This window comes from Nelusetta ayraudi, unplaced genomic scaffold (genome assembly GCF_046127955.1).
Source record: "Nelusetta ayraudi isolate G7.1 ecotype Tasmania unplaced genomic scaffold, CSIRO-AGI_Nayr_v1 ptg000076l, whole genome shotgun sequence".
Taxonomy (NCBI): Eukaryota; Metazoa; Chordata; class Actinopteri; order Tetraodontiformes; family Monacanthidae; genus Nelusetta; species Nelusetta ayraudi.
This window is the reverse complement of record NW_027466126.1, coordinates 202,433-226,681: the sequence shown is the minus strand read 5'-3', so window position 1 is coordinate 226,681 and position 24,249 is coordinate 202,433. Positions and strand designations below refer to the sequence as shown.

Here is a 24,249-nt window from a genome sequence, read left to right as displayed (position 1 = left end):
ATTAGTGTCTGATCTTTGCTTCCTTGCATATTAAATCACTTTTGCAGGACGTTTTAATTGTGTCCTCCTCCAAAAGACATTTCATTACCTTCGTTAAATGACACGCACTCAAATACTTCCCGCCTCCCCCCCATCATCCAGCCGCTGCTCAAGCCCTGCCAAGACACTTACGGACTGCCTTTATGAATTGATAATGTAAAATCTGCCGCGCTTAAACTCCCAGCAGCTCCCACTTTCTGGCCACTGATGATTTGGGCTGATAGATAAGAAGCCGAGCCGGCGTAATAAAAGCCTCGACATGCGCTAAGACAGAAGATAGGAAATCTGGGCCTCAGCGTGAGGGCGCTGGGCCAGACGCTGGGGGACGTCGTTCAAAATGGACCGAACTGGCTGCCGAGCTCGGGAAGCGTATTCCGCACGCATCCACACTTCAAAGCCTGAAAGTCGGTCTTCAACCGGTCGGAGGTGGGAGGCGGGAGGAAGTGCGTTCCTGCACGTTGGGGCCTAGTGCTTCAGAAAAGTGTGAGATTAAAAGGAAGAGATTAAAGTGGCGTGGAGATTGGGTGTGAGTGATCTGTTTAAGGGATGCAGGATTAATGAGCGTCGGAGGCCAGAGGGAGGCGTGGAAGGAGAGCACGGAGGGGATTTTATGAGCTTGTCAGGAAAATCAGCGGTGATTTCAAAGGAGATGGTTTGCAAAGTTCACTTCAGAAATGTTTTCCAGTTAATTCCAATTATGAACGTGTCTCCGGCCTGTCATTCAACTGTCCCTCCCCCACAATCCAGCACGAGGGCAATCCAGCAGAGCGCCGCTTCCATCAGGAATCCACTGTACAATTTTTGCTGGAGGCTGTAAACAGAGAGCTAATTTTTTTTTTGTAGCGATACACTGAGGGTTTTTTGTTTTTGGATGATGCATCATGCGAGGCTGCGTCACTCGAGTTTGAGATGTAAGATAACAACTGAGCGTTTCCGCAGGAGGCAGTGAAACACAGGACTAAATATTCCGTTTTCTGGAGGTCCACAGAGCTTTTCCTGAATAATAAACCAGGCTGAGGCAGCTCTGCTGGAGTCTGGGAGGAGAAATACAGATCTGAAAGTGCGCAGGACACACAGTAATATTTAATAGAAACAAGCAAAGGGCTTTTAATCTGCGACAAAATGTTGAATTTCCTTCACATTACGACGGCCAGCTCACAGGGAACATTCGACTGAGAATAGATGATTGTAAAACTTATTTTATGCATTTGCAGATTGGGGGGGGGGGGGGGGGGGGCAGGCCCGACACCTGACACACAGTACAACGTTGCTTTCATGGCTCGATCACAGAGGGCTTCAGTTCACCCTCCCGTCTCCTCCACTTACCCGGTTGACAGTTTATTCCCCAGCTCACTGTTAAGCACAGGCTGATTCCTTTGGAAAAAAAACAAAAAAAACAAGACAAAAAAATCCTCCGCCTGCTCTGTATGGCACACAGACAGGTGACAGACGTGCAGGAAGAAGGAGCGAGGAGGGAGGGAGGGAGACTGCGGCAGCGGCAGGAAAAACAGACACATGCATTTCAGGTTGTCTTTACACTGGTTGTTTTCAGTGGAGCAAGAGCAGATCGTTCCGCGAGCCGCTGTGCAATTATGGGAGGAGAGAAAAAAAAGAATTGCAGCCTAACGGACAGCAGGCGCACGTCGACGGGATCTTTGGCAGGATTAAAGGCCAAGGATCCCTTTTTTTTTTTTTGCGGGGAAAACTCGATGCCCTTGAACGGCGCGAGCGCTCGCTCGCACCCCAGGCAAGCTGCCGCCTCCGGGCCGTGCGCGGAGGGGAGGGAGCGTGTTGTGTTTAAAAAAAAAAAAAAAAAAAGACAAAAAAAACAGCAGCGGGAATTAACGGCACGTCACCGTTTAGCTGATGTTGCGGCGTTTCACCTCGATTGATGCGCCTGGCTTGCGTTGCAAAAATATGCGTTATTCAGCGGCGCCGCACTTTGACTCCCCAGGTGCTGACGGCGCAGGATTAAAAGTGACGCAGGTCAGACGCAGAATTAATGCCGGGGAAATAAATCCAATATGCAGACGCCGAGATGTTCCACAACCATCTGCTGCCGAGAAGAAACTGCCGGGATGCCTCCAGACTGATCGCAGACACGGCCGCAATGCAGGGACGAGGCTGCAAGGACCCCCACGCCGTCTCTGCTGCAGCGAGGGGGCCCCCCTCGGGCGAGCTGAGCGCACGCACGAGCCAACGTGCGGGGGGAAACGGTTGGACCGGAGGCGCAGATTGACTGGGGCTGCGTGTCCCGAGCCGAGCTAACAGGATCAGGCCTGCAGCTGGGAGACAACATGACGGCTCCCTCTTAAGTGCCTCTCGCTCTTGACACCGTTTTTCGACAATTTAGCCCGAGCTAGGTAGCAGACAGCACGCCCACGGTAAACAAATTGACTATTTCAGAACATAATAAGGTTGTTGATGGCCCCAGGTGGGAGGAGGTGGAAAAGAAAGGCAGCGTGGTATATATGAAAAAGTCATTTCTGCGAGGGGATGTTGAAGGGTTTTGCGAACAATAATGAAGTCCGGGTTCATATCCTGGGTTTTGGTACTCGAATATATATAATGGTGAAGTGTGCGTATTGAATGTCAAGTCATTGAGAAACGCTTTGGGAAGCTGAACGTCGACAGTGTTGGGTTTTGTTGGTGTGCCTGTGTGTGTGTGTGTGTGTGTGTGTGTGTGTGTGTGTGTAAGTAAGTTTCAGAAACGTACATGCTGAACCATGCAGTTCAGGTAAATCGGCCCTCTGTGATGTCACAGAGAGCACTTAGTTCCCTTCCACACGTGTGAAAAGTCCAACTTGAGGCTGTAAACAGAGGGCTAAACATGGAGTTTTCCAGTGAGCTATAATGTTTTTGAGACAAACTAAACCCGGATCCTAAAAAAATGAATATAAAAATGCACTCTGAACAGATATTTAACAAGCTCCTTTATTCAACACGTCAGTAGTTTTGCAGTTTATTTTTCTCCCCACGTGCTGCGCCTGGTCAGCCTTTGCTGATTGGCTACTTACCCAGCGGGTCCTGTCCCCAATGTTTGCGGTTTGCTCTTTATCTTGGAAAAAGAGCTTCCTGTCCCATTAAGAGTCGACGCTGAGTCAACACGTGAACATAGCCATGGCCACTGACATTGTTTGAGACAAACAGCGCCATTGTGCTCTGTCTCAACCATCTGTGGAGAGTTTTTGGTGCCAGTGGGTGGGTCCGCGTCTCTGGGGAGTCTGGCTAGATGGCGAAACAGATCCACTCAGTTTTGGATCGGAGAGGTGGACGCTGGAATCTGTGGATGTGTTTCCCTGGCGCGCGGCAAGACGTGGAAAAAAAGTCGCTGCGCCGGGAAAGGAGGAGGGGGCGTTGTTGTTGTTGTTGTTGTTGTTGTTGGTCAATTTTTATTCCCATCTCTCAAAGCCACTTTGGACATTAATCAGACAAAATGATTAAAAAAAAAACCAAAAAACCAAGTGGAGTCATATTTATTGCTTCTTAGGGGATTCACGGCCACTCTCGTCAGGATTAAAAAGGTTTATTGCGTCTTATTTATGACAGCAGCTGTAAGGACGACAAAGGCCCGGGAGATGGGAAAGTGTGTCGAGTGCCATTTGAGCCGCATGGCCGTGAAAACACAGAAAGAGAGAGGGAGAGAGAGAGAGAGAGAGAGAGAGAGAGAGAGAGAGAGAGAGTTTCCTGTGCTGTTCATCTCTGCTGGTTTCCTGTCTGTCCGTCACCGTCTACCTGCTCCGTCAGCCGGCGTCGCACGTGAGCCACAAATCACATTCGGGAGGTCGTTTCAAATCAGTGTGAACAGCTCCAAACACACCGCTGGGTTTTGCCTGTCCTTGACGTCACTCTACGCGACGCAAGACTCAATGTGGCAGACCAGAGGGCACTCATTGGCTCATCAGTCTGTGGGGAGATGGCTGCATTCAAGCCAAGCTCCAGGCCATGTATCGCAACAAGTGCCACTGTCGCAATTATGTGACGTCACACACGCTACTCGCTGTGCCGGATGACACCCCCGCTCTGACGTCGTTGCTACAGCAACCTGTCACAGAGGGGTCAATAATGTGGCCCAGTCTGAACAGAACCAGATCCCATTTGGACGCTTGCTGAAAAACAGTGTGCACAGGCAGCCCTAGAAATTGGATTTGAGTGGGAATCTGATTTGAATTCGCCTGCAGTCTGAACGCAGCCAAAGCGGCCGAGGAGCCTGTTTGTTTTTCCTGCCTCGTTGCCCGGAGCCGCTGCGCGCGCCAAAGTCTGCACGTCAGACTTTGTGTGCGCGTGCGTGCGTGCGCGCGCGTGCGTGTGTATGTGTGTGACGGAGCGATTAGTCACCAGCGGTGCGAAAATGTTACGGGCCAGAAGAAGGCCGCAGCTGTGCACATCTGGACCCGGCTCCATCCAGCTGCACGTCTCCGCCGCAGCCGCCCTCCTCAGAGGTCTCTCACGGAGGGCTCTGTTGTCCCGTCTAATTAGCTTCATTAGCTCACAGTTGGTGAATAAAAAAAAAAAATGCAGGGGGCCTGGGGTGGTGGAGGGAAGTCGGTTGCGCACTGAGGGTGATCTTTCTCTTTTGGCAAGGCCACCATTATGTAATATTTGTGTGGAAAATATTAGGGGCACGGGGAGCAGAAAACAAAGGATTACCAGGAATAAGAGTAATCCGCCGGGGAAATTCCGAAGAAAACCCTCCTGTGTGTCTCCACTGACTCTTTCATGCCACTGGATATAATGATACTGTTGTTAGAAACCAGCTGTCAGACTTCCACTATACCAGGCCGGCTGGTGCGTGGAAGCCCTGTGCTGCGCATATCCGCAAATTTGTGTTTCCAGTGGTCGGGTCATTGACTCGAATAAAACATCTACTTAATTGCTTCGGATCGGGTTGTTTTGTACTTCGGTGGTTCTCGAACAAGATGTGCGCTTAACGGGTTCATTAATTCAGCGCCAGCTAATCTCCATTTAGCGAATCTTGAGAGCCTGGGGTAATTTGTAATTGTTAATCCAGCGTCGGTGGTAAGAGCTCTCTGTTCTCCAGGTCGAGTGCAGCGCGCACTACGACAGCCGCAGACTGGAAACGGCAAAATCAGGGCCCTTGAACATGACAGACAATATGATCCTTTGTCACGGTGTCATGTTAATTGGGGGAACAGAGGGTGCTCAGAACCCTACAACTGGTGTTACCCAACGCTGATCAACATCTCACTTCCACCTCTGTTTCGGCAGAGGTTTATCGTTCAATCTTTGAAGCTCCCTCTTGCCCTTGCCTCTATTTTCCGTTCATATTAGGATTCAAACCTGGCGCGGCGAGCTATTTTTTGAGACATCTTTGAAAAAAAAAACAAAACAGACAGACAGTTCAAAGGAATCCGACGAAGCGCCTCCTTTTGAAGTGGAGGCGGCGCATGCATATGCACGCGGAAGTACAACGATAAACAAGAGACGTGGAAAGAGGCGAATAAATTCAATTCAAATGCAAAACATGAGGACCAAATCTGCTGCGATAAAAGCGACTCCAGTGTCAAGAAAGACGCCTCGTGAAGAGGACAAGAAATTAACTACTGGCTTCCGATAAGGCTTTTATAAAGGAGCAGTTAAAACGGAACAATGATAAATTGAAAATATATTTATAATCCTCCTCAAAATGCGTCGGCAGCCCTCCGTCTCTCCCTGCGTCCCCTCTCCAGTGTGAATAAGCTCCCTTTTGTTTTCTAATAATCCTCTCTTTGTCCGCAGGGAAGTTAATTTTAAGAACTACACGCTGCTTCAGCTGGACGAGGCGTTTTCTCGGGGGCGGGGTCTCGACGTTGGGGCCCGGGCCTGGAGGGGCGGCAACGTGCTGCTTTTCTTCTGCGACGTCGACGTCTACTTCACCGCCGACTTCCTCAACACCTGCCGGATCAACACGCAGCCCGGTGAGACGCCGCTGGCAGCGGGACATGCAGCTCTGTCCAGTGGAAATCGACAGTATAGGTCTAAGATCATGGTCTAATAGGATATTGTATTATATTATATTATATTATATTATCCTCCTTTACTTCTGTTGCTTGCACCCACTTTTCCAAAAAGTGTGTTCTAAAACACTCGGTTCTGGAAGTCCGCCCCTTGTGATGTCACAAAGGGCACTGAGACCTCTCCCAGGTTAGTGACGACACCTCCAGACAGGCCTCTGGCTCCGCCCCTTTCTTCGTGCACCCTTCAAAACGTGCGGGAGGCTCAACAAAGTATCAGTCAGTTCCAACGGGAAGCTCCATCCCAGAGTTTTTTTGCAGGAGGCAGTAAACAGGGGGCTTAAAATGCCATAGTCTGGAGACTAATAGAGCAGTCACGCAATTAAGCGTTCTTCATAACGCGACTGCCATAAAATCCCCATCACAAGTTCAGAATGGCTTCTTGCAGAATGTATTTTCTTTTTTCATTCAATTCCTAACTGTTTCCAAGGAGATAAACGGACTGGGCAAATCACTGTATCAGCAAATGGCTTGACTCTGCTCTGCTGCTCCTTCCCCTCCAGGTAAAAAGGTCTTCTACCCGGTGCTGTTCAGCCAGTACAACCCGACTCTGATCTATGGAAGTGCAGAGCACATCCCACCTGTGGAGCAGCAGCTGGTAAATCCACCTAATCCTCTCAGTTTCATTTGAGTTCAAGCCCCGACTCCGTTGGAGAACAATATTCTCAGCGCGCTGCCACATTTTCAGCGAGCGGCCCGAGAACGCTTCCCTCTCCAGCTGCCTTCCACTTTCAGGCAGCTGGAGAGGGAAGCCCGTTTCCATGGAGGTAGCGGCTCCAGCTGCTGTTGCTGCTGCTGTTGCTGTTGCCGCTGCCTCTGTTTTTATCTCATCTTTGTCATTTTGGGCTTCCTCTCCCCACAGGTGATGAAGACAGACACGGGCTTCTGGAGGGACTTTGGCTTTGGCATGACCTGCCAATACAGATCCGACTTCGTCAACATAGGTAAAAATGCCAAAGCCTCTTGCGTGCGCAGGAAGATAAGAGCCGACGCACTCGTGGGTCGGTTATCTGCGACAGCTGCGTTACATAACGGCGGGTGAAAGTGGGCTCTTTGCGCGGAGATCAAAATATGCGCGCTGCTACTTTAATAATGTTCCCCCTCGCTTAATGGATATGAAAAATATCCAAACGCAAGAGGCTTGAGAATGACATTAGCGCTCCTAACTGGGAGGGGATCTCATTATAGCGCTCGGCATGGAGCGGCGGCGGCGGCATATATTAGCAGATCTCTTCGCCTGGTGGCGTCTCCCTCCATCTGTGTGCGAGGTGAGGAATGTGAGCGCTCCCGACAGTTTCCCATCAGTTACAATTAGCCTCAGCTTGAAATAAATTTATGCTTACCGTCACTTTTAAATGAGATTAATTGTCTGGGGCCCGCGTTCACAAACACAGGCTGGTTACATCTGTGTAGTTCCTGATAAATATTTCTGTGTTCAGGGGGAAATTGATGTATTTAGAACTAATGACATGCATTCAGTCATGCCTGTCATGTAATGACGGGTGTGATGTTCTGTCTCGTTATCAATTTAGGTTCCAGCAGCATCAGCCAGTAGGGGGATATGGAAAATGACAGGGTTGGCCAAATTGAATTTCAGCGGTTCCGTTAGAATGTAGCACATAGGCCAGTTGAAACTATGGCAACGACACCTGCCGTTAAACACTGATTTTATATCTCCAGCCTTAATGATCATGGTGTGCCGGGCTAACATCTCGCAACAATTCTGTTTTATTTTGTCAAGCGTCTGCATGTTAAAGCGGCCATTGTTTTTGTAAATGCAGTATCCTGTCCCTTAAAAAGAAAAGAATACAGTGTAATATCGTGAACATTTATGCTAAGAAACATTTACAGCAATTACATATTTTTATTACCATGTTTTCAAAGACAAGCATGGTCCCTCCGCTGGGGACCATGCTAGGTGGCCCAGATGCCTTTTTAAAAAAAAGCCTAAAGCCTTTTTATGCATCGGCACCTAAATTGGGCTCTGATCCAGATAGTGTAACATGTTTATGTTTCTGTACCCTGAGAGATGAATTATTTATTCGGCGTTGGAGGTGTGTGCACTTTCTTAAATGACCGTGCACACAGCACAAATACATGCGCATCAACGAATGAAGGATCCATCTGTCGGCCTGAAATTCCTCCCTTATCTTAATTTGTTCCTCTGGTTTCCATTATTGAGAGACGGAGACAGACAGAAGAATCATAACCAGCGCAGCGGACGCATGACGAGCGTGAGCAATAAGCAGACGGCTCCAGTTGGATTTGAAACACGCCTGGTCAGGAAGGTTTTTATGCGCTGCGCGGCATCGCCCCGAAATATCCCAACTGCCCTCGCATGAAGCAGCAAATTGGGCAGCGGGGAGGAAAAGCTGATTATGATCACACAATGCTAATCAGGGTTCGTAATCTGCATTCCTTTAAGAGGCAGCGTAGGCAGTGGAGCAAACGTTAATTACGTTGAATTGTTTGCATATCAAAAGAGGGTTGTTGGGTTAGCATCTCATGTTGGAATTACGCAGGTTTTTTTTTTAAATCGTGGACTCTCCCTCCTTTCATCTCCAGGAGGATTCGACATCAACATCAGGGGCTGGGGCGGCGAGGACGTGTACCTGTACAGGAAGTACATCCACAGCAACCTGTTGGTGGTGCGGGCGCCGACGCGAGGCCTCTTCCACCTGTGGCACGAGAAGCACTGCGCCGACGAGCTGTCGCCGGACCAGTATCGCATGTGCATGCAGTCCAAGGCCATGAACGAGGCCTCGCACGGCCAGCTGGGGATGCTGTACTTGGGGCACGAGAAGGAGGCCCACCTCCGCAGGCAGAACCAGCAGCAGAGGACTTAAGGGGCAAGGTGAATTCTAATCACTGGAGGGACTGCCGTCCGTCGGAGAAGGCGCAACGGGCTGCTGCTGCTGCTCTGGGCTACATCGGACTTTGAAGGAGAAAATATTCTTATTTACTTTTTTTTTGCCTTCAGAGTTAGATGAGACACCACTTTTATCTCTCATATGGCTGCGCAAATAGAGTACAAACAAACTGGCCCTGTTCAGTGAAGGCAGAGGGTATTAAAAATATGCTTGGCAGCCCTACCAAAGCTTAGATGCTGTGAGGTTTTATTTCTCGTTGAAAGGATACAAAAAATTGTTTGAAGATTTGGGGTTTGGGCCTTGTTTTTTTTTGGCTGTTTCCCCTCCCAATTTATTGTTTTTTGTCACTCCACTGAAAGCATTTTAGAATAGTAGATTTCCCATCATCATCGTCTTGAATCTCATTTCAAGGGAGTAAAAGTTCATTCCTAATATCTCAAACTATCTCATAGGAAAACATGTGAAGTCTACAGGACTGAGAGCAATTTATTGCTCTTAAAAAGATTACATTGCAAATACATGGACCACAAAATGACTTCATTAAATTATGTCACACACAAGATGAAGTACTTTGGAAATGCTTATTGTTATTTTTTTCCATTCTAAACAGCAGCTGCAGTGGGCTTTCGCTGAGTGATTGTCCCAATACCAGCCTCAATCAGTCTGTGGTTAAACGTCCTCTGTAACTGCAGCAATGCTTTTGAGTAAAAATCATAGATAAGAAGATTGAGCTGTGAAGCCTATTCAAGCCGTGTGCCTTCTGTGAATAAAACATCAAATGTGTACGCCGTCTGCTCAGGATGGCCAGAAAGTTAAAGCAGTTCGCAGGTTTCCAAAATCTAGGAAGGGGGGGCCACCTAGTGGACAAAAAGAGTAACCAACACATTGAAAACTAATGAAGGACTTGTTTTTGACCTTTTAAGCCGACAATGGCCTCGTACAACAATGTTGTTGTTTTTTTTTCATGTAAATTGTTGATCTTTAACACTCACTGCTATTTATGTTTCTTTCTGTTTGTTTTTTTCCTGGACAGTATTGGCTGATCTGTGTGGGCCCTTCACCTATGTAATGTGATGAAGAGGGATCTATTCTAAAGCTAGAGGCAAAATTGCTGTGAAACTAAAAGCTTTAGCCTATTTATGCTTATGTTTCATTTAAAATGTAAATTAATCCGTGCTGTTTTGTCACAGATTTATTTTTGGACTCATATTTGAAAGGGAAAACTATTATGAATGACAGTAATAATTCTTACTGTCCCAACTTTGACGATGACTGAGGTTTTTTTTTGTCAGAATTGTTTTTTCTGTCTAGCACTTCCATGCGTGGATCCAAATAGACACATTCCAGGTGGGGGACTCAAGAGGGCAATGGAGGCACTTTTGAATCACGTTTCTATGTTTTGCCATTGAAATACTCGTTTGATACATGAAAATTCCGTTTTATTTGAAAATGTCGCCTTATGTAAATAAGTAAAATAAAGTTTATTTGTGAAGTGTGTATATATATATGTATATATATTATTTTTTTAATGGGTTTTACGTGCGGCGCAATGGACGTTTTCCACCTGCCCAAGAGTAGTTCTCCTGCTCCATCACTAGAGGGAGCTAGTGAGCTAGTTGTCTCCCTGTTGCCCTATCTTCCGCAGGTTGCTTGTACAGTCGCAGCTATTAAAATGTCTGAAATATAATCATGTAGTGACATGCCTTTGCTTGTCATTTTTAAAAGTTGACAAGACAATGCTGGCAGTTTGGTTTCTGTACTTCCACAGTCAGAATCATGCGTCTGCTACATACTTCAAACTGACTTCAAATGTCAATTGTTTGACCTGTTAAACATTGACAAAGTTACAAACTTAGCAATGGCGATGCACAGGGGAAATCTTTGTTACTTGTTACCTTGCGCGCACACACACACACACACACACACACACACACACACACACACACACACACACACACACTACCCAGAAAATTAGAATATCCTGAAAAGGTTGTTGTATTTCTGCAATATTCAACTTAAAAGGTGAATTTGCCATATTATATAAACAAATAATATGCAAATCAATATATTTCAAGTTTTTATTTCTTTGGATTTTGCTGATCAGGTCTTGCAGCTTTAAAAAAAAAAACAACTCAAATTTTATAATAATTTTCTGAGTTTGCGGGTTTGTGGTTTTAATAAGCTGAAAATCTTAATCAGTAAGGTTACAACAAGGAACTGCTTGAGATATGTCAATTTGCGTGTAATGGCTCAATACAATTTGTTGGTTTCATCTTTTATGTTAAATTGCCAAAATAAAACAACTTTTACTTGATATTCTAATTTTTCGGGTAGTGCCTGTCGTACATATGGTGGGTTCACTGGCACAGCAGGAGGGTATTACTTATTTGCTGTGACTTTAACGCGTAAAATCTGAGGGGGAAAAAAAGCAGAATCTCCGCTTGCCTGTGAACGCACCATGGGCCAGAGCCACCGAAGACTTCCGGGTTACGTCAACCGGCGACCTGCGTCACTGTTTTGCATACTTCTTTCCGAATGGACAGGTGCTAGCCAAAAATAATGGGACCGTGTGGGGGGTTGTTTTTTACTTAAAAGTTGATAGAAGTCACTGTGTACGTCAGTCCGCGTCGCCGTCGATTAGGGAACGTTTCACCTCCACCAAACGGCAACATAAGCCGGAGGAGCAGCAGCAAGCAGCCCCACGGAGCCCTCCCCTCTTCTGTGACATGCGCTTTTTCCGGTGACCGGGGCTGGCTACTGCTTTCCTCCTTGGGCGTGTGCGTGTGTTTTTAAAACGCATTCTCTGGGGGCGCATTTCGAGAGTGGGCAAGTAATGGGAGGGGGGTCCTCTTTTCTTGGAATCTCGCCTCCACGCTCCTGATCGGACACTACGTGCAGCAGGAGCAGCAGCAGGAGGAGCAGGAGGAGCAGGAGGAGCATCATCGCCCCACCGCGGCGTCTATGCCAGAGGAGGACACACGACGAGTCAGCAACCACTCGACACGCAGAGCGACAGGAGTCAACATGTTCGAGACGAGAGGAATCCCCTTTATCTTGCTCGACATAGTATGCCTCGTCCTGGGTATGTGTTACAATAATATCGGGTTCTGTCCTTTTAAGAATGTTTGCCGTGATTGATTTAAGCTGATTTGTGGCTTGATGTAATCCCCTCTAACTTGTCCTCACGTGCCCGGAGTGGCTCGGGGTTGAGCGGTGCCTCGAGTGGGGTCGGAGCGTTTTCAACACTTTTACCCCAAACACTCAAGAAAAATGTGTTGTTGTTTTTTTTGTCTCCCCTCAGTTATTATTATTTAATGTGTCTATGCCATTCATGTATTATGTATTTTTTGCGGAGTGTTTTGGGTTTTTCTGCGCGTGCTTGCGTGTGTTTCCATCGTGTTGAAGCCGACTTGCTTGGTTTCCATTGTATGCAAATAAGAACATTCTCAATTTATTTCCCACTAACCGAGTCACTCACTGGTTTCTGGAAGTACTTTTGTTTTTGTTTTTTTTGTTTTTTTTTTGGCCGTGCAACAGTTGATTATATAATAGAAATTTAGTAGAATATATATTATATCGTAATGTACTGAATAGATTTTAGATCTAGATATATATGTATATAATGGTGAGCCTGCTCCCATCAAACAGGCCAGTTTCACCTCACAGGACCCGAACTGTCACTCATCTGGCATCTAATTGATTTCAGCTGTTCGGCTTCTCATGCAAAATGTTGAGTCTCTTGGTGTTTCTGTGCGCAGCCTTCAACCTCACAATGTGAATACACAGGATGACTCAGTGCATCCAGCAGCGCCTGCTGTATGGCGGCTGCCCTCTGATATGATCATAAAAGATTGATGAGCAACACGACCCTCATGGGGAGGGCTCAGCTGGAGTCCGTTGTTCGATTTAAAAGCGCACATTTACTCTTGATATGTTGTTTGTATGCTGTTAAGACAATATAATAATTGGTTTCCGATGCAGAGTTTCAACAACACATTGGAAAACAGCCGTTTGTCGTCGGTGCACCAAGTCTCCCCCCCTTTGTTTTTTAGGTTCTGAGGGTCAGACCATCATCTCCTTTGTTCATTTAATGCCACTTCAGTTCTGGTTTCTCAATTCACATTGCATGATATTTTGCAAGTGGAGCAACAAGGCCCTCGAAGCGAGAGCCCGGGTTCGCTGTCTCATTGCTGTTGCAAACTCAATTATTCTGCAGATGACGCAGGCGGCCAGATTACAGCCGCGTATCTGTGCTTGTCCTGTTCCCGACGGCCCCATGTGACTAAATATGCACTTTTACTCAGTGTCAGGGTCTCAGAGCGGTGGGTGGTCTCTCTGGCCTGTTTCTCACAGCCGATTCTTGTCAGGCCACTTTTGGGAGCATGTATATGTATAAATCAAGTCGGTCGGCGTCGGTCTGGCTGATGAATCATTGCTGATTGGACGCTATCGGTGATGGGCGGTCTTAACTGTGTTAGTGGTCAATGAGACGGCAGCTGATAATAGTGACAATAAAAATATATATTGCCAGGGTTAAGTTTATTCTGGTGCTCCAAAATAGCACTGGAAGTTTCTCCTTGAACATACACGCCTGTCTGTCTCCCTATGAGTTTCATTGTTGCTCATACAGAAAAGGGCAACTGGATTAAGCGGAGCCTCGCTTCTGCTGTCTGCCAGCACCTGCAGCTGCCGCAGCCGATCACTTCGGAGCGGCACGGCTGACGGGTCGAGCAGCTGCACAGGCCGCGCCTGGATAAGAAACACCAGGCATTGTCAAGAATCCAGTGGGATGTTTGTGAAGGTGTGCTTTCGTTGTACATTAACCAGCCCGTAAAAGCTCAGCTCAGCGCAGCTCTGCGACGACCCTTCACTCCTTGGCCACTCGGGCCAACCAAAGTTAAAGTCCCAGTGATCGTAAAGTTAAATGCGCTAAATGCATGGTTCTGGGAATCTGCCCCATGTGATGTCACCAAGGGAACTGATACTTCTCCAGGGTTAGCCATGACACCACCCACCCCCAACCAAGTGTCGCTTCCTCCATCCTGGGGCCACTTAGCAGGAAGCTGAAAGCGTTTTTGCAGAAGGTGGCAAACAGAGTGCTAATAGGGCGGCTTTCTGCAAGTCTGAAGAGTTTGAATTTGGACAATGGACGTAAACGCGCTTAAAAAGGAACCGAAGCCAGTGAAATTGCCGTCTCGATCGAAAGAATCAAACCTGAAACAATGATGTGTTCTTAAACGGCCTCTGGAAACAAATCTGCATCATGAGTTGAATAATACAGTCAGAGGATTAAGTTGAGCATCTGGAGAGTTTTTGTTTTTTATTTTTGACGAGGCCCGACTCGTTCAAACCCTCGACGTCGGTCCCGAGGTTTGGCTCCGCGTCTGACCCCCACTTCCTCCCGCGCCTGACTTGTTCCCTCCCGCTCATCTCTCCGTCCACAGGAGGCCTGCCCCTGGCGGCCTTCAACCTGGGCAAAGTGCGCCCCTATCAGAGGGGCTTTTTCTGTAGCGACGACAGCATCCAGTACCCCTTCCACAGCAGCACGGTCACCTCCACGGTGCTGTACTCGGTGGGCCTGATGCTGCCCATTAGCTGCGTAAGTAGGAGTCACCGGACACTGCGGGGTGGTGGGGGGGCGCCGAGCGCCAACGCACTGCAAACATGTTGACTTGTCAACCGCAGCTGCAATCATTGCGGTGCGCCGGCGGGGTCTAGACGCCAGTGTGTGTGATGCATGATGGGTAACTGCCGGCAACAACACCGAGCGTCACGACTATTATCTTTACCACACACACTCTACCCCCCCACACACAACCCAACCACAACCCAACCACAACCCAACCCCGCCCCACCTGTGGTGACAAGTCAAGATGTGTGCCGTGAGAAAGCTTTGTCAGAAGTAGACCTGCAGCGGCTGAATTCGGACCCTACTTCCTGTATTCCTGCTAGAAGAGCACAACTAGCTGCTGTACAAACCAGATGGGCACAGTGTGTTTTTACTTCTGCTGCTTCCCACATCCACACGAGGTGCCTTCACAATTTGCCCGCCCTTCCACTTCCTTCACTGGCACAAGAAGATGTCCACTTCAAAGAAAAAAAAAAAAACCCTCCACAATAAAACGGTTCTGTCTTGTACAAATTAAATATTTTATACTCATTTGTTCTGTCCACTAATTTAAACCACCTTTAAAATGTTATTGCGAACAGCTGTCTGGATAAAAGTTCATTGGCTTCGTCGCACCAATGGGAAGCCTCGAGCTGCAGCTGGCTAAGCTGGCAGTAAACGGTCTGATTGGTCCTCTTGAACGTGACCGACCTTCCAAGTCTCATCCCCCTTTTTCTGAGCTCCTCGCCAGATGGATACGTGGTACCCATCCAAAGATGTAGGGATTGTTCTGTCTGGCGTGGCAGGCTGAAAGGTGCGCACCCACAAAAAAAATAAATAAATAAAAAATAGCTTCTTTTTTTGTGTGTTTGGATAATCCTTCAAAGTGAAATCGATGAATGGTTAAGTTGTCAATTTTCTTTTTGAGTCTGCGAGTTCTGAGCCTTTATCTGTTCCTAATTAGTCCAACAGACGCGCAGCCTTCGTGCGAGTCGGTCCGTTCTTCTCGAAATAGCTGGAATGCTCCTCTGGAACGGGCCGATTGTTTTGGAGATGGACACGCCGGAGAGTCTGCGGCGCTGGAGTGCGCCTGCGTTTACTTCGCCTTGATTTATCGCTTCAATCTCCAGCCTGCGACCCCCCCCCCCCACCACCACCACCACCTCTTTTTATTTTTTAATGCGTCTCCCAAACCCCAACCTCCGCAGAGAGTGGCACACGCTTCTGTTTGAGCCCCGAATGTTTATCGCAGAGTGGGTTTTTTAACAGCTCGCCTCATCGCTCAGTGTCTGGCGCAGGGCGCGATGTCGCGGCCAGAGAATCTAATGAAAGCCTGCGCGAGGAGCAGCCGAGCTCCGCGGCCAGGGAAAGTGCAACCGCAGAGGCGTTTCGCTCACGTTGGGCCTCTTCCCCTCCTTTCACCACAACGTTTTCACCTCCGCGTGCGCCCGTGTGTGTGAATCACGGGGTCAGTGAACCTATCGCAGCCTCGCCGGTGACCTCACATTCCACTTTCCAACCCAATAAGTTTCACCTTAACTGTGAATATCTTGGTTTTTTGGCTCCTTAATCACGACTCACTTCACTTCTCAGCATGTTACTGACACCGACGGTTTTAACCTTTAACCTTTAACCTTTTGCAACCCCACCCCGACGCTGCTGATCGCTGGCCCGGGATGCTGCAGCCGCCGCCGCTCCAGATGCCAACACCGATGCCAACCACTGTTGCATCGCTAATGTCGCCTCCGTTGTCATGGATTTTCTTTTCTTTTTTTTGTAACCTGTCTTTTGTTTTTTGTTTGTTTTCTCTCATTGCTTCTCTGCCAGTTGGACTGCCATTTGTAATACTCACTGCGCGGCACAGTCCTTTCCACCGGGGCTTTTACTGTAACGATGATTCTATCAAGTTCCCCAATAAAGAAGACACCATTTCCTATCAGTTGTTAGGAGGTGTCATGATACCCGTCACGGTGCTCACTGTAAGTGCAACTCTTTTTGGCTCCTTCTGCTCCATGTTCAGTTCTCCTCTCCTCTGCCTTGACCTGTTGTTGTTGTTGTTGCCTGATCAATCATTATCTTCTTCTTTTTTTTTTAATAATGAACCGCTTGCTGTAGCTGATTCATCATTGTGTGCTAACTGCATGCTGTGGTGGCTGCTTTTAACCCCCTGCACCGCTTGAAAAAGCCTCTTGTTTCCAAACTCTCCAGCCTGCTGCCGCGTCGACCGCTCGCACACCAAACATCCAAACATGGCCCCGACCGTGAAAACCTTTCGTAAGCGGCGCAGCGTCAAGTTGGATCATGTTGAGTAGAAGCTAAAAAAAAAAATTTTTTTTTTAAATTAATTAAATCTGGTGGAGAGCTTGCACACACATTTTTTTTTCTTTCCCCTCCTGCTTCATTTTCCTTTAAAAGGAATGAAAAAAAACCTGGCGCACAGCTTCTCCTCCTGTTGAATGTAGCTTTGATTTGCCAGTGTATTTACGTCTTCAAGTCAGACAAGGTCAATCTTGTCTGTAAATGACTCGACATCTTCAGTCACATTCACGTGAGTGTCGAGCTTGTGAGTCACTCCGCTGACACGCGCGTTTAATTTGGGCCAAAAGACTTCTAAGACGCTCCGAGTCATAACATTGTGTAACATCTGGGCGCATTGTTATCATAGTGGACATTTTTCTATAAGTGGTGGGTGGGGGAGGGGTGTGGCAATGGAAATGCATGATAGTAAGCATGTCTGGAAAAAAAGAGGGGAGGAACACCGTATCGCACAATGACAGCAAAAATAAGGGCAGGGCTGTAGCCACAATATCCACGCTGTGTTGTGACCTCAATAATCCGATTTAAAAAAATTAAATAAAATAAATGAATAAATAAAAACTCAGAGTGGACATCTTCCTGTGGCCATGATTGGACCAACCGTCACGCGCCGCTCGACATCTCCCGACAATTTGACGAACCGTCCCGTTGAAGATCTCTGGCTGAGAAACAGGAAGCTGGGAGCAGGAGATAAACTGTGCCCCTCTGGTTTCATCCTTTAATGCTCAGCTAAGATAAGCAGATTCATGAGGCGCTCAGACTCGTTAGGTTCACACTTCTTTGGGTTTTCATGTTTGCTTTTATTTTCCCTCCACGTCCTGATGTCTAACTCTGGCGTCTCTCTCCCGGTCCTCACAGATGATCGTGGGCGAGTGCCTCTTAGTTCACCTAAAGCGCATCAAATCCAAATCCTCCTTCGGCAGCTACGTGGCCCGCGTGTACAAGGCCGTCGGCACCTTCTTGTTCGGCGCCGCCATGAGCCAGTCGCTCACCGACATCGCCAAGTACTCCATCGGCCGCCTCAGGCCGCACTTCCTGGACGTGTGCAAGCCCGACTGGACTAAGATTAACTGCTCGACCGGGTACATCGAAGACTTCGTCTGCAGCGGAGACGCCACAAAGGTCAACGAGGGAAGGTGGGCTGTCGCCATCGTTATCTCATGTAGTAAAAAAAAAAGAGTTGTGAAGACAAGAAAGTCAAAAAATAATTGAAACACAACTTTTGCAGCTTTCTTTTAAGAAAGGTAAAAAAAAAAAAAATTGGCAATTAATTTGCGATTAATCGCGAGTTAACTCAGTACGCTAACGCGATTAATCGCAATTAAAATTTTTAATCGACTGACAGCCCTAATATATATGTATGTATGTATGTATGTATGTATGTATGTGTCAGTCGATGAAAAATTTTAAACGCGTTAGTGTCCTGAGTTACAGTACTTCGCGATTAATTCGCAAATTAATTGCAAATTGTTTACCCTGCTCTGTATGCAACTAAACAAGACATTTGATTAGTTTGCTATTTAATAATTAGGAAAATAACCTGACCTTTACACGTCGGTGTTTTTGCAGAACAGTGTTGCAACACGCTGCTGTTGGAGGTGCAAAGGTGAAAGGCGGCTCATAAAAGATAATGTAACATGACAAAAACAACATTCACGGCACCCTGCTGGGCCCTTTCTCCATATTTTGCATCCTGCACATAAATCCACAAGGATGACACCAGGCTGGGTCTCGTCGATGTTGTTGTTGTTGTTTTAGAGGGCAGAGCTGTTTCCTGGGCAGGCGTCGGCTTCATGCTCGCTGGACTTATCAGCTGCCGGCAGCAGGAAGTTGGAGTGCGAGGGCAGGACGTCCACTTCTCGCTCTCCTGTGACACTGGCAGGAATTTAAAGTCCCGCGGAGTGAAATGAGCTGAAGGGACCCATTCCGCTGAAAGGATCGTTACAAAGAGGAACTTGTGTTTCGTCCTCTTCCTTCTTTTTCCAAACAGTGAATATTGTATTGTCATTGAGGGTGGCTCTCGTATCTGCCATAACTACCGCACACCCCTCTGCCGTTATCGGCCCTTCATGTTTCCAGGGTGGGGTCCAGGCTATTTCCTGAAGCCACATAACTTCACCCCACCCTTTTTTTTTTTCATTTTCTTTTCTCTTTTTTTAATTTTTTAATTTTTTTTTTAAATGGGACGCCTCTATTTAGAAGCTAGACCAGTGTGCCAGAAGACAACCGGGGGGGGGTTCTTCTCTCTCACTCAAGCCAGGCAGCGCTGTGTTTCCAGCCCCCTCTGTTGTGCCCGTTGGTCAGCAACCCGAGCTAAGCCGTGCAGGCCTGGAGACGCCGCCGGGATCGTTTTACTGTAACCTGAGTCGTCTGCTGCCTGATTTAACTAACCGGGTCAGAGAGGAGTGGGCAGCTCCCACAGCCGTGTGTGTGTGTGTGTGTGTGTGTGTGTGTGTGTGTGTGTGTGTGTGTGTGTGTGTGTGTGTGTGTGTGTGTGTGTGTGTGTGTGTGTGTGTGTGTGTGTGGTGTGTGTCTGCGGGTCTAGGAGGAGTTCAACTGATTAGGCGACAATGAATTCCGGCCGAGACAAGAGGGACCCGCTGCAAGTTTAGATGCGGTGCCACTAGGAGGTCAGAGTGGGGACATCATTTGCCAACAACACCTCTTGATCAGCTTCGATGCACTAAGACATTTTTCATATTTCTTTTAGTTTCACACCTTTTATTCCTTCCCAGATTTCAGTGGAGCAGCTTTAAAGCATCAATTACCCACACCAAAAAAAACCCCACTATATCTTCAGAGAATAGCATATTTAGCCCTCTGTTTATAGCCTCCCACAAAAATGCTTGGTCTTAGTTTTCTGCTAAAAAATTATGCTTTGTTGGACCTGTGGCATGTTTGGAAGGGATGATCGGCCCTTTGTGACATCGCAGCGCAATTCTGTTTAGTTTCCACGCAGATTTTCGGGAAATTGTAGCTAGCTGAAGAGGTAAAGGTGCGTTCGTGCGTGCGTGTGCTGATCCGAACAATAGTTTTCAACACGGTGACCTCTGCCCAGTCCTGTGACCTCTGCCCCCCCCACACATCAGTCTCTTCTCCAGAGCACAACGGAGGCTCACCTGTCCGTCAGCAGTCGCTCTGCCGTGACCCCCCAGCCTCCCCCAGCGAGGTCACAGCAGGAAGTGCTGATGTGCGGCTTCAGGTGTCTGACAGATGTTCCGAACACACGCGACAGAATAACGATGAATGCCTTTTGTCTCTCTCTCTCTCTCTCTCTCTCTCTCTCTCTCTCTCCCTCTCTCTCTCTCTCTCTCTCTCTACCGCAGGCTCTCCTTCTACTCCGGACACTCCTCTTTTTCCATGTACTGCATGCTCTTCCTGGCCGTAAGTACTCTGCCATGTTTTATCGTCACTGTGCAATTAATCGATTTTAAATCGAAACCGTTTTTTTTTGTTTTTTTTTTGTTTAGTCGTAACGACGTTAAATAGAGGAAAATCGGAAAATCAATTTTCCTCTTTCATGCTTCCGGGTTGGCGCCCCTTGGGTACTGTAGTCCTCCTCCCCCCTCGAGAAGCTGTTAACTGGCTACCTATGTTTACTTGCATCTGCACTAGCTAGCCACAGCAGGGCTTAAAACCAGGAAGTGAATCCTTTTTGCTGCCCTCACCACTACCTGGTAAATTATTTTTCCGAAGTCGCATACAAGATGCACTTGTCCTGTTTTTGCTGCATATTTAACGAGATTTTTACAAGGGCAGTTAATATCATTATAACAGCGTAGTGGCAGGAAAGAGCAATTCACCTGTAGATGTGATGGTCATAACATACCTAGGGTAGTTTAGGGGGTTTTTACTGTTCTCCAATGTAAAATGGGTCACGGTGGACCCTCAACATTAGTTAAATAATGTGTTCCTTGCACATTTTTCATTGTGAAATTTAGGTTCTCAGGAAAAATCACAGCTGATCAATTAATCGTTAATCGATCGAGAAGGTCAATCAACTACCGATTGATGAATTAATCAATAATTTGCATCCCTCGTACTGACGGTTAACTGCGTCAACACAGTAAAGTAACATCACTTAGTACTTGGGAAGCCCAATTAGTGTGAAGAAGCAAACGATCTCCGTAGGTCAACGCTGCTTTTACTGGTCTCACTGAATTAGTGGGGAACTTGGACGGTAATTGAAAAGGACAAAAAAAAACAAGAAAACTCCTGTGTGTAGTTTGCTCGACTCCGATTTAACGCATTAAGCGGCAGCTTGAGCGTCTCAGCTGCGACATTTTACTTCATTCACGCTGAGAAATTCTGAATTGAACGTCTACTTTTAAAAGGCCTCGCTGGTTGTCGTGGGTGTTCCTCCGCGCACTGAGCTGCCTGCCTGAAGACCAAACCTAACAACGCCGCAGAATCGACCGCGGGAACCGCCGGCGGCTCAGCGACCGAATGCGTCGTTGGCATTTCCCGCAACCGAGCTTGTGACAAAAACCCTCACAGGCGGCTGATTCATTCTCCACCAGCCCATTTTTATAAATAGACGCATGGACAAAGTCTTGGCAGGAGCCCGGAGGCCTCACTCCCTCCGCACAGATTTTCAAAGTGCAGCAAACAGCAGCTGACAGTTTGAAGGGGCCCTCGTAAAAACAAAAACCTCACTATATACATTTTTTTTTTTCTTTCTTCCTCTCATTGTTTGTGTTATCGTCGCGTCAAGAAGTGGCACGTTGATCCGGTTAAAGCAGCTCAGCCAGTTCGGCCCACATTATGTTAAAGGGAAAAACAGACGATGACAGAGGTGGATTCTCGCCCAGGACGTCATAGTGGAGTGTGACGCTCACAGGATTCCATTACAATTTCATTTTATTTCAGTTGTTTCGCTCTTTCCTGCTCAGCTTCCCGGGTTGTGAAAATGTGGAATGGGAACCTGCGAATCACTGGAGCTCAGTCTCCTCCTAATGAGTGGCGGCGTGTTTACTGTGTGCGCCGCAAACACTCTGACCGCACCTCCGTCTCCTCCCAGCTCTACCTGCAGGCCCGGCTGCAGGTGGAATGGGCGCGGCTGCTGAGGCCCACCTTCCAGTTTTTCCTGATCGCCGCCTCGGTGTACACGGGATTGTCCAGGGTGTCGGACTACAAGCATCACTGGAGCGATGTGCTGTGCGGGCTCCTGCAGGGGGCCCTGGTGGCCATCCTGGTGGTGAGTGGGGCACGTTTCTTCACCCTGGGGGAGGAGTGGTATGTTGGCTAGAACCATGAATCCGGAAAATGATCTATCAATAAAATATTTAGAGAGCTAATAGCGTCTTTTTTTTTTTTTCGATTTGGGTCGCATGAAAATTCAGTGGCAGGAGCCTGAGAGCCGAGACTGAAATCTAAAACTGTATTTTTTTTTTTTTTCAATAGTCGGACAGTTTCAACAAAAAAGAGAGGGAGCAAGAACGTAGCCAAAGCCCAAACAACCATCTTTTTAAACTCTGAGCTCCAACTGTAGCAATTTATGTCACTTTCAATGTCTCTGTTTTGTTTGGAACCTCCTTTAAAAGTATTTCTCACATAGTTTCAGACTTCAAAATTTGAGCATTTGACAGTGAGTTTGTTTCTTTTGGCAGAAGCCAAAACTTCCCCGAGAAGCATCTGATTTCTGTTAAATTTTTTCGAAAGTGGCTCAACGTTTCGTTTAATGTCAAGATTCATCAAACTCCCGCACGCCGCAGTGATCGGGTTTATGGGAAAGGCTGCAATTCAAGTTCATGGTTCCTTGCAGAGCTCAGCGATGGAGGATCAGTCGCTTTAATTGAATACAAAATACGGATTTTGGTGGAGTTTTCGTTCAAGTGTCCTCGTGACAGGAAGTTGACTGGGTTGAGGAAAATATTTCAGGGATGCAGACGTCCGAGCTAATTTCAGACTAAGAGCAGCTTGAAGCTTCCTCCTCCCTGCTGAGAAGAAACGCTGAAAGATATGAAAAATTAAAATGTCTCGCTGGTTATGAGGTTGTAAGTCTTTCCGCTGCTGCGGCTGCGGGGTGTGTGACCAAAAAAAAAAAAAAAAAAAAAGAGGAACTGTTTCGCCGAACGTTTGAGACCACAAAATGTAACAGAAAGTCGTCTGAGTCACCATGGTTTGAAAGATAAGATCAATTGAAAAGGACGTGTGATGACGATTCTTCTTTTTCTTCTTCTTCTTCTTCGGTGACTTGCAGATCTTCTTCGTGTCCGACTTTTTCAAGCCGCCCGCAGATGCCGGCAAAAAGGCGGAGATCCCTCACACCACCCTGCAGGAGACCCCGACCAACGGGAACCACTTCGAGTCCCAACTCAGCTAATTGGCGGCCGACGCTCTTGTCGGATGATTTTTCTGCCTTTTTGTTTTATTTCTGTTTGTTGTTTTTTAACCCAGCGTCATTTCCCAACAGCATCCTGCCTGCTTTTTTTTTACTGCGGGCTTTTATTTTATTTTTTTTAAGCTACCAAAAGACTGTGTGTCCGCGCACGTGCCGCTGCTGGAAGCCGCACTTTCGGGCCAATCATGTCTTAAGACGTTTTATTTTTATAGTACTGGCCCCTCCCACTCTCCCAGCTCTCCTCCGAGTAGGAACGTCTCGCCGCTTCCTTTCCCAGGCCTGCATGGTCGACGGGAAGCGACCTCCGAGTCTTCTTCTTTCTGTCCGCGGAGGATGTGGGAAGACCGGACTGCACTCACTCACTCACTGAAGGGTCTGAAACCACTGCTGGTGCGATGGCGAGGGAGGGAGGGAGGGAGGGAGGGAGGTGGGAAACCTGTGAATGTAACTTTGCTATGCGCTCGTTGCCGACGTGCAGTTCTAGGGGCCACGTTTTAGGTCTGCTTCTGCACTCAGACGCACTGTGGTCTCGTTGCTTTGCTGCCTTAAGTCCAGTGGGGGGGGGGGTCAAGGGCTGTTTTCCAGAAGGAGAAGGAAAAAAAAAAAAAAAAAAAGAGGAATTATTACCTCAGGAGGCTAATAAGTGCTAAAGCTGATCCCTAGATCGCAGGGTCACGTGGGGTCTGCTTTAAATGTGCAAATCAGACCTGCAGACTCGAGGGGGGGACTGACAAAGGTGATCAGCTGAACCCCTGCGGGAAGGCCGGGGAGCATTTGCAGGATGTCTAATTTCTGTGTTGTTTCTGTGTTGTTTTTTTTTCCTTTTAAAGTTGTGTCAAGAGTTGAGAGCTTTATTTGTCACATGCGCTGTACAAAAAAAAAAAAAAAAAAAGAACAATGCGTTGAAATAAGAGTTTTTCGCTCCTCACTATGTAAGAACAAAAAATGCACATATTACATGAAAACGCTAACGTTGATAATGACAGTGCATGGAAAATGTCTTCAAACCATCTTTCAAATGTATTCATCGATATTCTATCTATCAGCTCAGAGACATTG

At 47.3% G+C, this 24,249-nt stretch overlaps 2 protein-coding genes across 3 annotated transcripts in view; both read left to right on the top strand.

The window, feature by feature from the left end:
• Positions 1-10,415, top strand: part of csgalnact1a (chondroitin sulfate N-acetylgalactosaminyltransferase 1a) — a 32,199-nt gene extending 21,784 nt beyond the window's left edge. The window contains exons 5-8 of the mRNA XM_076043641.1: positions 5,779-5,957; positions 6,557-6,651; positions 6,916-6,997; positions 8,619-10,415. Coding sequence (XP_075899756.1) covers positions 5,779-5,957; positions 6,557-6,651; positions 6,916-6,997; positions 8,619-8,899 — 637 coding nt within the window. The 3' untranslated portion in view covers positions 8,900-10,415. The remainder of the gene's footprint in view (positions 1-5,778; positions 5,958-6,556; positions 6,652-6,915; positions 6,998-8,618) is intronic.
• Positions 10,416-11,634: 1,219 nt separating this feature from the next.
• plpp1a (phospholipid phosphatase 1a) lies at positions 11,635-23,996 on the top strand. 2 transcript variants are annotated; one of them, XM_076043646.1, is made up of 6 exons: positions 11,635-12,005; positions 16,359-16,510; positions 17,706-17,983; positions 20,174-20,231; positions 21,868-22,044; positions 23,050-23,996. In XM_076043646.1, the coding sequence occupies exons 1-6, from the start codon at positions 11,885-11,887 to the stop codon at positions 23,170-23,172; spliced, it is 909 nt and encodes a 302-aa protein (XP_075899761.1). In that variant the 5' UTR covers positions 11,635-11,884; the 3' UTR covers positions 23,173-23,996. The 2 variants fall into 2 exon arrangements, with proteins under 2 accessions (XP_075899761.1, XP_075899760.1); XM_076043645.1 differs by lacking the exon at positions 16,359-16,510 and adding an exon at positions 14,368-14,522 and having other exon boundaries at positions 11,644-12,005.
• Positions 23,997-24,249: the final 253 nt, after the last annotated feature.